At 34.9% G+C, this 13,341-nt stretch overlaps 1 protein-coding gene across 8 annotated transcripts in view; it reads left to right on the forward strand.

Moving 5' to 3' along the window:
* Positions 1 to 13,341, forward strand: part of LOC114263496 (uncharacterized) — a 70,077-nt gene that overhangs the window by 36,376 nt on the left and 20,360 nt on the right. For 6 of the 8 annotated variants that reach the window (XM_082898277.1, XM_082898279.1, XM_082898284.1 and 3 more), the window contains 7 exons: positions 4,690 to 4,895; positions 4,995 to 5,112; positions 5,212 to 5,311; positions 7,155 to 7,302; positions 7,485 to 7,537; positions 8,379 to 8,437; positions 10,235 to 10,398. In XM_082898277.1, coding sequence (XP_082754403.1) covers positions 4,690 to 4,895; positions 4,995 to 5,112; positions 5,212 to 5,311; positions 7,155 to 7,302; positions 7,485 to 7,537; positions 8,379 to 8,437; positions 10,235 to 10,398 — 848 coding nt within the window. The remainder of the gene's footprint in view (positions 1 to 4,689; positions 4,896 to 4,994; positions 5,113 to 5,211; positions 5,312 to 7,154; positions 7,303 to 7,484; positions 7,538 to 8,378; positions 8,438 to 10,234; positions 10,399 to 13,341) is intronic. The other 2 variants (XM_082898280.1, XM_082898278.1) reach the window with 1 other exon arrangement.

The following is a 13,341-nucleotide window of genomic DNA, read 5'->3' on the forward strand; positions in this document are numbered from 1 at the left end:
TAATAATAGTGTTATATACAATTATATAAGAAGTATCCGACACGTATCCCATACCCTTGTCCAAGTGTTGGATGCCCGACACGGGTATTTGATTTATTTTGAAGAGTCTGTGTAACATAGATAAGATTATAGGGTTTTGAAGAATTTGTATGGGGTAATAAAGGGGTAAGCGTTTAAGCATGAAAATATGAGATTTTGGCATTGTTTAGGGGTTGTTTGAAGGTCTTTGAACAGTGAAAGTGCAGAAAATAAATGAGGGAAAGAAGGAGATAGTTTCTGGGAATCACTCCTAGAGGCCTTAGGCATCACACCTAGGGTTTGATTGTATCACACAATCTATAAGAAAGTTTCAAGTCTCTGAATATTCTATATAATATCAACTCTACTAAATTAGAAGACTTTATATAGATTTTAAAGACTTCCTATTTCAACTTTAACTAAAAAAGGAAACTACTAAAATATGTTGACTTCTAAAACCAATTTAAGACTAAATAAGAAACATAAATAAAAACTATTTAAATAACTTGACCCACATGACAACGCATGGGTGACCCCATCAGCTCGTGTCAGCAAATATTAAAATTACCAAAATACCCCTAACAAAAAAATTCTAGAAAATATGTAAATAATCATAAAATAAAACTCTAGTAACACTAGAAATATAGTTTTCTATTTGAAATCAAGTCAATGTCCAAATATCATTGCTTCTTTGAATTTAACCTTCCTTGAGCTTCGTATACTCTGCATCATAAACTAGGATGGGACAGGACTGAAGTGTGCCAATAAACTTCATAGTGGAGACAAGAAGAGTTCTAACATCTGCTTGTGGATTTGGAATGAGTAGTTTGTGAAAGGGAACCTCTTTGGGTTCTTTGGAATTGTTCTCATTCTAAGTTGTGGTGACAATAGTCAATTTAAGAGTAATGGCTTTTAAGTATGGGAAGTTGGTCTTTTTGTGTGTGCGAGGTAAAGTAGGTGGGATTCATGTTTCAATCTCATTTTCTCCTAATGGTAAGCAATTAACTGTTTAGGACCTTTTTCTCTGATGCCATCTTGAAAATTGAGAAGTGTTGTGTTTTGAGGATTAACTACTATATGTCAATTGCTTCTTTCTTTGCTCCCTTGTGGCAGTCTTAAGAAGTTGGATATTGTACAAGTTTTGCAGGTTCCTGTAAACCATGTATTTTTTTGTTTTTTGTTTTCTCTATTCTCTTTTTTTAAGAAATGAGGATGGTTTTTGGGGACTGCTTGTTCTCTGCCAAGCTTAGTTAAAAAGAAGTAGAAGAAGAAGTATAAGAACTTGAAATTCACGGATAGACTCTTCAAGAAGAAGATAGGAACTAAAAATTTATGGATAGAAGTTGGGAATGGGAATGGGAATGGGAATGGATGCTGGATACAGAACGATTTGGTGTTTGCTGTTTGTTGGGTTCTTTTGGAAGGAAAAACTGAGTATTTTTAATATCTATCAGTCTTTATAGTATTTGTTGGATAGAAGATGTTTTCCAAGTTACTGTGTGGATCTCCATGTCTAAAGGTTTTTGTTATTTTGATTGTCATTGAAGATATGCAATCTTTCATGGAACCTGCTGATCCCTTCTTTTGGTATGCTTTGTCTAGGTTTACAGTTTGGTGTGTTTATGAATATTAATATTATCTAATGGCTCTTATTGTGATTAAATTTTACATTTGCTGCTCAATTTTGGATTAGTTAGAACCTTCTCTTTGATGGAGCCAATTTAGGAATGAATTTTATTAGAGAGAGAAAATCTCAATTAGAGATACAAGAGCTCTCATGCTCACAAAATACAACGTAAAAATATCATCAACTACATTTCCAAGACTCTACCTACCTATTTATAGGCCAAGAGACCCAACTAACTCTTATGGTGCTAAGACATAACTACACCACTATTTCTAACTACATCACTCTTAACCTCAAAACCAAGGTTCTGAAAAGCGGTTGCGGTCGCCGTAACGGTGGCGGTGACGCAGTTGCTGTTGCGGGGTGTAAAGGCCGTAGCGTAACGGTTGCGGTAATCGGAACTGTGAATTTTTTTATTTTTCGCACAATTTGAAAAAAATTTACCGATACGCACATTTTTTTTCCATGATCATTTTTATTAGGTTTTAAAATAAATATTGATCAATTTTTGTAAATTTTAAAGTTTGATTCAATATATTTCGTATTTTTAAAGCACTATAAACTGAGTTTTTTACATTTTATTTTAATAATTAATAACTTTATATTATACAAAAAATCAATCACTAACTATTATATATAAGATAAACAATGACAAAAGTAAGAGAATAAATAAAAGTTTAAATATATATATATATATATTTTAATCAAATCAAATAGATAATGACCACACTTATTATTATTATTTTCAAACAATATATAGATAGACACACACACAAACAAAATGGTTGAGTGATAGCAGCTGAATACAATAGCATAGGTCTTATAGCTTCAACAAATCAATAACATGTTCTTCATCTTTCCTCTTCTCTCTCTCTCTTTCTTGCTCTTCCATCTTCTCTCTCTATCTCTCTTCCCCCATTTTCAATTTTTTTTTTTTGGGCATGTTTTTTCGAAAGAAGCAATTCGGAACGGTTACGTAACAGTGCGTTACAGGCCGTTACGGCCATTACGGCACCGTTACGACCGCTATAGCAGCCGCTACGGCCGATACACCTGTGAATCTCAATCACACAGCAAAAGCGGCCGTAACGGGTGGCGGCAACCACCACAACCGTTACGTAACGGCGCTACGTAACGGTTGCGGCCGCTTTTTAAAACCTTGCTCAAAACTGACAAGTTACCATATCACATAAATTGATTCAGAATTGCGAGTCATACAATTGTATCATGACATGCATAGATTCATTGATATTCTATGCATTTAAATTGAGAAGGGCCCACAATCGAATTGAATTGAATGATTCAAATTATGAATCTTAAGATTCTGACAGTTATGTCTGTGGGTATCTATTTTATGCTTGGCACGTGGCGAGCCCTACGAGTGTCACGTCAACACCACTACACATCCACATGGCAGACCCTCTAGGCACCACGATGAGTATGTCATTACCACCACACATCCACGTGGCAGACCCCTGACGCACCATGATGAGTCGGGGTCGTATGCCTAGCCTAAGCGGGGGCATGCACACCACCGAGTATGAAAACAATGCCACAACTCACTGTGATAAAGCTGGCTCACCTAGAGCACTCCATTGCCCTTCATAACTCAAGAAATATATTCTCTATCCACTCACCCCAGCTCCATAGCAATAGTTGGACTCTTGGCTCACCTATGTTTACTTAGCTGCTTAGGATGAGCCCTTGGCTCACCCATACATTCACCCTCTTGGCTGCCTAGGTTGGGAGTAGGACCTAGGCACTCCACCTTGGGATTATTGGAGGATTGTGGATTGGAGGCTAAGACATCAGGATCGTCAAGGTTTTGTAGCTGTCTCCCTACAGTGATAGTTCCCCTTTGACCTGGCTTAGAGAAAGGGACGTTGACCTTACACTTACATCTGATGCACATATGATACGCCTCTCTCAAGATATCATACCTACAGCTGCAGCTCCTATGATGCAACCTTCCCAAGGACCTGAATCATAGGACACATCTAGTAGGGTTGATATCACCCTCCCGTCGAGTCGAGGAGAACTCGCCGCTTGTCTTGAGGTTGCTTGGGCTCAAATACTCCTGGAGTCTATATAACGGCATCATAAGTGCAACCACAATAACACAAGAAGAGCAACAAGAATCACATGGCATATACTAAGTGTTCAAGGTCTCTCACTACCACCCCTTTCCTCTCTAAGTTTGCATTGGTCTTCTCCTCTTCCACCTCTGGTGATCTCAGGCCATTGAAGTGTCTACCATCTTCCCAGAGGTCAACGACCGATCGCCTCTAATCTCTATCACCCACAATGTCTAACAACCTCAAAATTGGGCCAATTTTGAAATTGCTTGACTTCAGTGGGCCACTGTTATATAATTGTCACTGAGTGGTAAACTGAGGAAAATAAACAATATTATGTCAAATTTTTGAAAGAAATTCACTGGGAATTATTTAGTGAGAACATGCCCTTGTTAAATCCTAATTGATATGAATTGTGGAATTGGAGACAAGACAACACTTTGCAGGTCCATTGTCCGATTGGTCAATCATTATTATACTCCTTGTTAGAAAGAAATGGATATTCTATTTTTATATCATATTCAAGTGTCAATTCACTTCATAACCAATATAGTTTTCTATGTGTAACAGGTATATAATGTTCATATGTAGAAAGGTTATTGCATGATTTAAAGCATATGACAAGCAGTTGTGTCTAGTTTGTACAAGCTTGATTTGATGTCAATATATGCTGGTTTGTTCGAAATTTTTGGCTCAATTTGATTACATATGCTTCCCTAGGGTTGTGTCTACAGCCATTGTGGATTGGTTGACCAAGTAACCTTTGCCACCCTCAGTTGTAGTAGAAAACTGTGCAGGTCTCTTCTATTTCCTGGTATACATTGATTGCATTAAGTACCATGAGCTGCACTAATAGGATGTAGATAATTTGAACAACTCAAGGAGAATGAATCAATATTCTGTGTTTTCAAATTTATTGGAGCGGTTGTATGCTTTATATTCATACTCACATCCTGGCTCTTTTTGAAGCTTCACTGTGCTGATGTGGATGTGATTGATGGCGCTGTTTGCATCTTGAAAGCAGTCATCTTTAGAAGCAATTCTTCCTTGGCTGGAAGCAGTCTCACTAATACTAGAGAGATGGATGCTTTATTACCATTGCTCCTACACCTTTTAGATGAACGTGATGGCACAGCTAGGGCTGTTGTTGTACTCATTGCGGAATACTGCTCCATGTATCTTTTTTCCTTTTTAAAATTTTTTCATTTGCATTAGTAATTCATGTTCTAGATTTTTATCTTTTCAAATCTGACTGCTAAAAATTGGTTTACCAGAAGCACAGATAACCAGTGCCTTAAGGAAGTTCTACAGCGTCTTGCTTCTGGAGCTGTTTTACAGAGGAGGAATGCCATTGATGTTATTTCAGAACTATTTCATATATCACCAGATTCGGTGAATATACTTTCCAGTTTAATGTGATTCAAGGTTGCTTTTGATGGCAATAAGCCTTTTGATAAATTGCATGTCTTTACCCCCTTGGCTATTCTTCAGGTTTATTGCAGGCAAGATATAGCAAACCACTTGCTGAAGCTCCTTGGAGATGAAGAACTGGTAATTCGAGCACAGGCAACAAAGTTGATTCCTATGATGGGTTAGTATGAGATTTAGAATTTATGATTCCATGTCAAATCTAAAATGCTTGTGATAAGTATTTCAGTAGAGGTTACGTAGAAACATGCTTATTAGGAGACAACAAAAAAAAAAAAAAAAAAAAAAGGGAAAAAAAGAAAAAAAGGAAAAAAAAGGTTTACTTGTAGATCTGTTGCTTCTTGTGCCAACTGTCATTACTGATTAGTCATGGACAGTAGCTTTGGCCAGTCTCGTAGTCTTAGTATGCTAGGTTGAATGCTTTAGGAAGGAAAGGGTTTGGGTTTGTGGGTTGGAGTTGTTAAGGTTAGGAGTGAGGTGAAAGGATAGTAAATTGCCATGGGCTGGGCTTGTGAGTTGGAGGTTTTAAGGTTAGGAGGAGTGAGGTAAAAGGATAGTAAAGTGCTAAATAAAGGAAAAGGAGAAGGCGGAGTAAAATTTAAAGTGAATTTGTCAAGTAAAAAGGAGAAGGAAGAAGGCAAATAAAGCTAGATGGTTGGAAAGGCCTTTTGATGAAATGGAAATTAAACGTCGTTTTTGATTTTGAGAACTCCCTAGGTCCAAATGGTTTTATTATGGCTATTTTCCAAAATTGTTGGGACATTGTGAGGTTTAGTTTGATTTAACGAGGGGCTTTACTAAATTTTTCAAAAATGGAGTTGTCAATGCTTGTACAAATGCTGCATTCATATGTTTGATTCCTAAGAAGGAGAATTCTTTGAAGATTGAGGATTTTAGGCCTATTATTTAGTTACTTTCTCATGTAATATAGCATATATGCTTATTTCTAAGAGATTGATAGTGATTTCGGGTGACACTATACTTGTTTCTTAGGGAACCTTTTGTTGAGGGTTGTCGGATTTTGGATGTAGCATTGGTGGCAATCAGATAGTGGAGTAGGATTATATATCTCAAGGCGTGTAAATTGTTTTTTTTAAGATTTAATTTTTGAGAAAGTTTATGATCATGTGGATTGGGGTTTCTTTCATTTTTCTATGGATAGGAAAGGATCTGGAGTTAGATGGAGGAAATGGATTCATGGTTAGCCTTCTTCTATTGAGATGCAACAAGGATCTAAGGCAAGGTGACCCTTATTCTCCTTTTTGTCCACGATTGTGGATGATGTTTTGGGTTGAATGGTCTATAGGACTAAGGAGAGAGGCTAGGTTAAGATTTCAGTTTCTCATCTTCAATTTGTAGATAACACCATTTTTTTTTTCTCCATTGTGGAGCACTCTAAAATGGTTAGTTTGCATTCTGTTTCGAGGAAAAACGTGTGCTTTAGATTGGGAATATAACCACTAGTGATAGGGAAAAATTCAGGGGGAAGGACAAAGGAAAGAGCAATGCCTAAATTAAATCAATTGATTTGTCATGGTAGAGAATAAAAGTGGCACACAGACTATACTTGAGCTTCAGATCAATGTCCCCAAAAGCAAGGACTACGCCTGCATGTTTCAACGAGAACACTGAAAAAACCTAATTGAGCTCTATGTAAGATAGCCATGAAACTATAACCGATAGATTCAGACACTTGGCTGCAGCTGCATGCAAAAGGAATGTGGTTCTGGTTGAGGCTTTCTGTCGCAAGATATATTGCATAGGATAGTTGGCTTATTAGGCTGTTCCATTGAATCTTTGCCATTGAGATATTTAGGCCTTCCTCTGGGGTTAATCCTAGGGCTGAAAGTTTTGGGGATCTTGTGATTGTAGGCATTCATCCTACTCTCATTGTCTTGGTGAGAAAAGAATTGTAATAATCTTTTGTCTTCGTGCTATTGTTTGTACAAATTAAGTGTCTCGATTATAATCCTCTGCGTTAATGAATTGTTTGTTTCTTCTTGCAGACCCATCTCTGCTTTTGCCTGCATTAGTTCGTCTTGTTTGTTCGTCAGATGAAGTAGTACATTCATCTGCCAGTAATACATTTGTCGCGGTGCTCAAATATCATAATAAAAAATTTGAAGTTTTATGCATGCTGCTCGACTGTCTTAGGTATATTGCTAGTTTAACTTCCACTTGTTTCTTTGTTTGTTTGTATATGGCTTCAAAGGCTTGATTTGTTTGCAAGTGGTTTGTTTCTGGAAATTTTGGAGTACCAACTTATTTCGCTCATATCATTAATACATCGGGCAGCTGTTTTACTTGTGAAACTTTGTAATTTGTATTTTCTTCAGCAATATCTGCCAGAATCCAGATCTTCCTCAAGCTCTAGGTGATAGAGGGAAAGGTGTGTCTCTCCTGTTTTGATTATAGAATTGATCAACATGCTATCACATCCTTGTTCATACTCGTTTTTTTTACAGTTTTATGAAAAATTTTGAAAAAGAAATTCTTTGATCTTGTAAGTCTGCAAAAAATCTAAAAAGTCATAAATGGATATATTATACATAAACCACATTTTTCTGACAACTTCTGACATATTTTTGGAAATATCTTCTCCTATTCTTGTACAAGGCAAACATTTAGCATAACTTGGGGGATACTTGAATGGGGCCATGAGCTGCCTTTAAGTAGATCATTCATATGGCCTAAAATCTTTATTTTGACTACTAAATTATATACCCTGCATTATGATTAGGGCCCATTAACTGGACCTTATTTTTTGTTAATTATTTATAGAGTCAATTTTTGAATTAGGCTGATCATTTGGCTAGACTATTTGCACAAAATATGGATCAATCTTCTGAGACCTATCTTGAATTATTTGCTCCAGTTGCTGCACCAAAGAAAATTCCAATTAAATGGACCTTAGGAATATGGATTTTTTGAGTTAGGATATTTAATTTGATGGACCTTGCAAACTTATAACCACAATTGCCATACCAATTCCAAAATTGTCATAAGGTTCTGAATTTTTCTCTTCTGTTCCTCCATCGAAGCATTCAATGGAGGCACTTTTATGTCAAATACTTGGTTTTAAGTGTTCTTACAAAACAGTTTCAAGGTACTGTTTGTTGAGTGATTTTTTTTTCAAGCACATTTTCTTTCTTTTTTTATTTTTTATTTTTTATTTTATTTTTTTTATTTATTTTTTTCCATTTATGTGTTACCTCTTCATTATATTGTAGAAGGGTCAAAGTTGGATGCTGATAGAGTGCTCAAGCTGATCCCTCAGTGGTCAGAAAGTGTAAGCTTGATTATTTTGCAATTTGTGTATTTTATTTTATTTTATTATAAGTGATTTCTTCTATGAAAATTTGATGTTTCTTTTTTTATTGGTTTGTAAATTTGATGTTTCTTGGCTATGGTGTTCTTTCATGTGCGTGTGGCCTTTGTTCATTACCTTTCTGAGTAGTGTTTTTTGTATTTGCCTGTTTAATGTATTCATGTGTTTCTGTGCTTGGCTTAGGTTCTTTTATTGTGCTAGATTGTCACCTTATTAATATTGCTATTAAGCTTGTGTACTGTTCTCTTGTTTTTGGCTTGTCTATGTAATGTCAGACGTATTTGGTTTGTGTAACACATCAGTGCATTAACAATGCCTTAGTTGCAGAATTTTAATAATTATTGAACATATATACATGCATATGTATCTATGTAACAATGGAAGTATATTTTTAAGGTAGTCCATTATAGGACTTCATCCTTCATATTTTAATAAATGAGCCACATACTTTTCTTCACTATTCATATAAATACATTTATGATGAACTATTCTAGACTTCAAGGGAACAACATACTTTTTTGGATTCATGGTAGACTTCTATGTTAAACCAAAAGATTGAGTTTATTAGTGTGATGAAGAAAGTCATGCTTTTCAATTTATTCTTTTGTCACCGAAGAAGCATAGGCACTTCTAAAAATGCAGCGTGCCTGTGTTACATTGACACTCGTTGGACACTTCCCGACACATGTTTGACACTCATCAAAACATGTCCTATTTTTTTTTAGAAAAATTTGGACTCTCTTTGGACACTTGGAGAACACATATGTCCATCGCTTAAACAAAGGTGTCTATTGATTAAACACACATGAAATATGATACAATAATAAAAGAAAAAGCAATATAAATTTATAAAAATAAGTGTTATATTGTATTTTTTTTATCATCTTTGAATAATATATTCATATATATGACATATAATTAATATATAAAATTATTTATTTCATACATGTCCCCCACATGACGTGTCCTGCATTTTCTGAAAATTGGCATGTCGGCGGCCGTGTCGTATCCTTGTCGTGTCACATGTCAGTGCTTCTTAGTCTGTCACCATAGGTTAATGCTTATTGTGGTAAAGGCCTAGGACTTGGGGGTGTGAGTGTGCTCCCTCTAATGTCTCAGGTTCAAAACTTACTAGGTGCAAACAATTTCTTGGTGCCAATCCATATGAGGCTTTGCCTCGGTTTTAATTGGGCCCCCCATTAGTGGACAGTGGGTTTGGTCCTCCGTATTAATCAGTGAGCCGGATACCGAGTTATCAAAAAAATGTTAATGCTTATTGTGGCCATCCAATTTGTTTGTGAATTGCTTTTTAAATTAGATATGAGGACTTTTTGTCAACTTTTCTTTTCTAAGACATACGTGGAAAAAGTTTTTTTACTATCTTGATAATAATAAAAATACAATTGTATTTTGTCTTTCAACTGTTTTTATTTATTGATGTGTTCATGCTGTGTCATGCCATGAATTTTTTGAAAATTGTTTTGTTAGTGTGTCTATATTGTGTCATATCCATGTGCCCTTTTCCTTATCCATGCTTCTTAGTCGATATCTGCACCAATCCCTTGCGCTGTCTCAGGTTTGCATGTAAGTTATTTATTGACTTGAGGCTAGCATAACATTTTCAACTTGTCAATTGGTGTCCTTAAGTTGTGTCTAAATGACTTTTTGGACTTGCTTGCACTAAGGTTCTATTTCTCATGAGGCCTCATTTTCTTTCAGCCTATATCTGAATTTTTTATTTTGTTGTGCTATATATAGGTTGAAGACTGGAACTCGTTAATCGAACCATTGATTGACAAGATGTTTGCAGAACCATCAAACGCAATTATTGTCAGGTTCCTAAGTTATATAAGTGAACACTTGGCAGATGCTGTAGATGTTGTCTTTCACCAACTTCTGTTACATACAAGACAGCAAAACAGGTGAGTGAATTGCGTTATAAAATGTTCTCTTTGATTTCACGTGTAACCTCTCGATGTTCGAAAAATCTCATTCATAATCTCTGATAGTTCAAATGCTATAATTGAATTGTGTACTGGTTATCTTATGTGCTTGATTTACTGTTATATATAATGGTAAGTTAAAAAGTTAAATACAAAGACTTCCTGTTTCCTGTTTTGTATGCTAGTGTATTGGCTGGCAACATTTGCATATAGGTAATAATTAACTACTCAAGCTAGATTGCTGAAGTGTGCCTTTGTAAAATAGCCTAACAACTAGTAAATCCACAACGTATTTTTCCCCCCTTCTTTTTATCACCTTGTGTGAACCAGCACCTTTGTCTAGTTTACAAATCGCTTAAAAGGATCCAGATGGTAATAACTAATTACTCTAAAAGCATAGGCTGGAAAGTGATGCGACTTTCATCGATATAGAATTACTCTAATGGGTTTTCTTTGTTATTTTTGTCCTTTTTTCCTATCCTCTCTGATTGTCTCCACTCTTATTTTCCCTACTGAAGTTGGAGATAGTGGTAAATCTATCTAAACCACCCCATAATTAATGTGTACTTGGTATTCAATTCAACCTATTTACATATTCAATTGCACATGTACCATGTGTCCTTTGTTTGAGAACTGCTTAAGGTACTCCAACTGTATCATTCCACTGCAGCATTTTATTTCAACTCTTTGGCCCCGTTTGTTTTCCGCTTTCACAGTCTGGAGTGGACTGTGAAGGATGAACAGTGCCCATACCTCCCATTTGTTTTGACAACGTTGTACCGGAGTCATAGTCCGAACGGACTATGAATCCCCTCAAACCAACGGATTAACAATCCCTCATGGGACTTGGTATTGAAAAAGAAGCCGTTGGGATTATGATGTAAATGACCATACTATCCACCATATCATCAAACAGAAAAATAGATCCCTCCTCCAAATTTTTAACCACACTCAGAAATAATGAATAATTTCCATTTTTTTTTCAATTAATTTTCTACTCTTTATTGTAGAAAAGAAGAAAAGAAAAAATAATGGAAATTAAAGAAGAGAAAAGAAAGAAAAAAAGAAAATAGATAATTTAATTGAGAAGAGAAACTGGAGAAATTTCATAAATCCTGTCTTCTTTTCTCTTCTTCACTCTTCTGCAAAACACGGTGAAGATCGGCGTCATCGTCATCGTCATCGTCATCGTCATCGTTGATGGTGATGATCGGCGTCGTTGCAGTGAATGACGGTGATGATCAGCGTTGTTGCGTCGTCGTTGTCATTGACGGTGAAGATCGTCGTCATCGTCGTCGTTGTGGTGGTGATGGATGAAGGCAAAACTCTGCGTTTGTTTTTTAACAGAGAAGGCGAAGATGATGATGAAATGAACCAATATTTGAGTGAATAAAATATTTCAACACAATGTTTGAAACCACGCACTGGTTTTGGAAAACCATGGGCTGGATGATTTGTTTTCTTTTGATTTTCTATTTATTACATAATATTTCATAATAATATTTTTATAAAATATAATTGAATATAATTTTTTAAAGAGGGTTGTGGGGTCCCAAAAAAAGAGATCCTAAGTATTTTTTATAAAATATAATTTTTAATATTAAAATATATCATAAACAAACACAATTTTTCATAATCCACTCACTAAATTTCCAAATTTGATAATAATGTAACAAGGGTATTTATGGAATTTTACTGGTTAATCCCACTTCTATCTCTCAAAACAAACAGGAATTATTACTAGTCCATTGGTTATCAAACAAACACAAATTTTCTAATCCCATCACTAACAATCCCTTCACTAACAGTCTCCTCACTAATAATCCCCTCACTAACAATCCTACCGAGTCTACCTCTAAAAACAAACGGACCCTTTGGCTTTTCATTTACTTGTCTGAATCATGCCATAATATGTGGCCATTGAGTATATTCCTTACCATCTTCAGTGAATATCCCTATCATCAATTAAGGAAGTGGACATGTTCTATTCCTTTCTCTTTTATTAGTCTGTTTTTTTCAATCATTTGGTCAGTGCTAGAAGTCAAGAAGTTGTTTCATATTTTACTTGTGATTTGTGTGCATCCCCCCACTTATCCACTATGAAACATGAAAAGAGTCTTGATTCATGTTTTCACATGATGCCATAGTTCTGTAGGATGGGTTTCAATTTTTTACCTTAAACAGTTGCATCTGTTTTCAATGTTTTTATGTTTGGTGTGTAAACTGTTCTCTCTCATTATTATTATCATAGTTTTGAAATTTGGATTCATATCGTGAATCGAAATGGCTTCGTACTGAATAACGAATTGAATCGAATCGAATCGTGAATCGTAAAGATTCTGTCACTTTTTCTAAATTATTTAAAAATATATATCTACACATTTAGATGTTAAATATATCTTATGAATATGATATATTTACACTTAAATCAATGAAAATGTTATTTTGAATGATAATCACGTAGTTTAATAGGTAAGAAGTTAATAAAGGTTCCTATGTAAGATCACTATCTTACATTTTTTTTTTTTTAGATATTTTTTTATCAACAGTTCTTAATAAAGATAATAACCAAATAGACAAACTATCAATTTTCAAAGTAACAATAATTAACAACAATATTGATATTTGGACAATAAGCATACATAAGTAACAGTGAAATAATAAGAAAGAATTGTTTAAAATCTTTTATTTTGAAGCGTAAAACATTTTAAAAGGTATAATTGACTTTGCACATGTAATATTCAATTATATTCAATTTAATAAATTAGCAATAGATAATTCATAGTGTAACTTTAATCTTAAATATCTTTAGAAGATATATTAAGATTTTTTAAAGGGAAAAAAATGGAAAGAAAGGTAAAAAATATATTGGGTCTGACCGAATTTAATTGGATTCTATTAAAAACTTCATGATCACTAAAA

Source organism: Camellia sinensis, chromosome 12 (genome assembly GCF_055761805.1).
Source record: "Camellia sinensis isolate YWXY chromosome 12, ASM5576180v1, whole genome shotgun sequence".
NCBI lineage: Eukaryota > Viridiplantae > Streptophyta > Magnoliopsida > Ericales > Theaceae > Camellia > Camellia sinensis.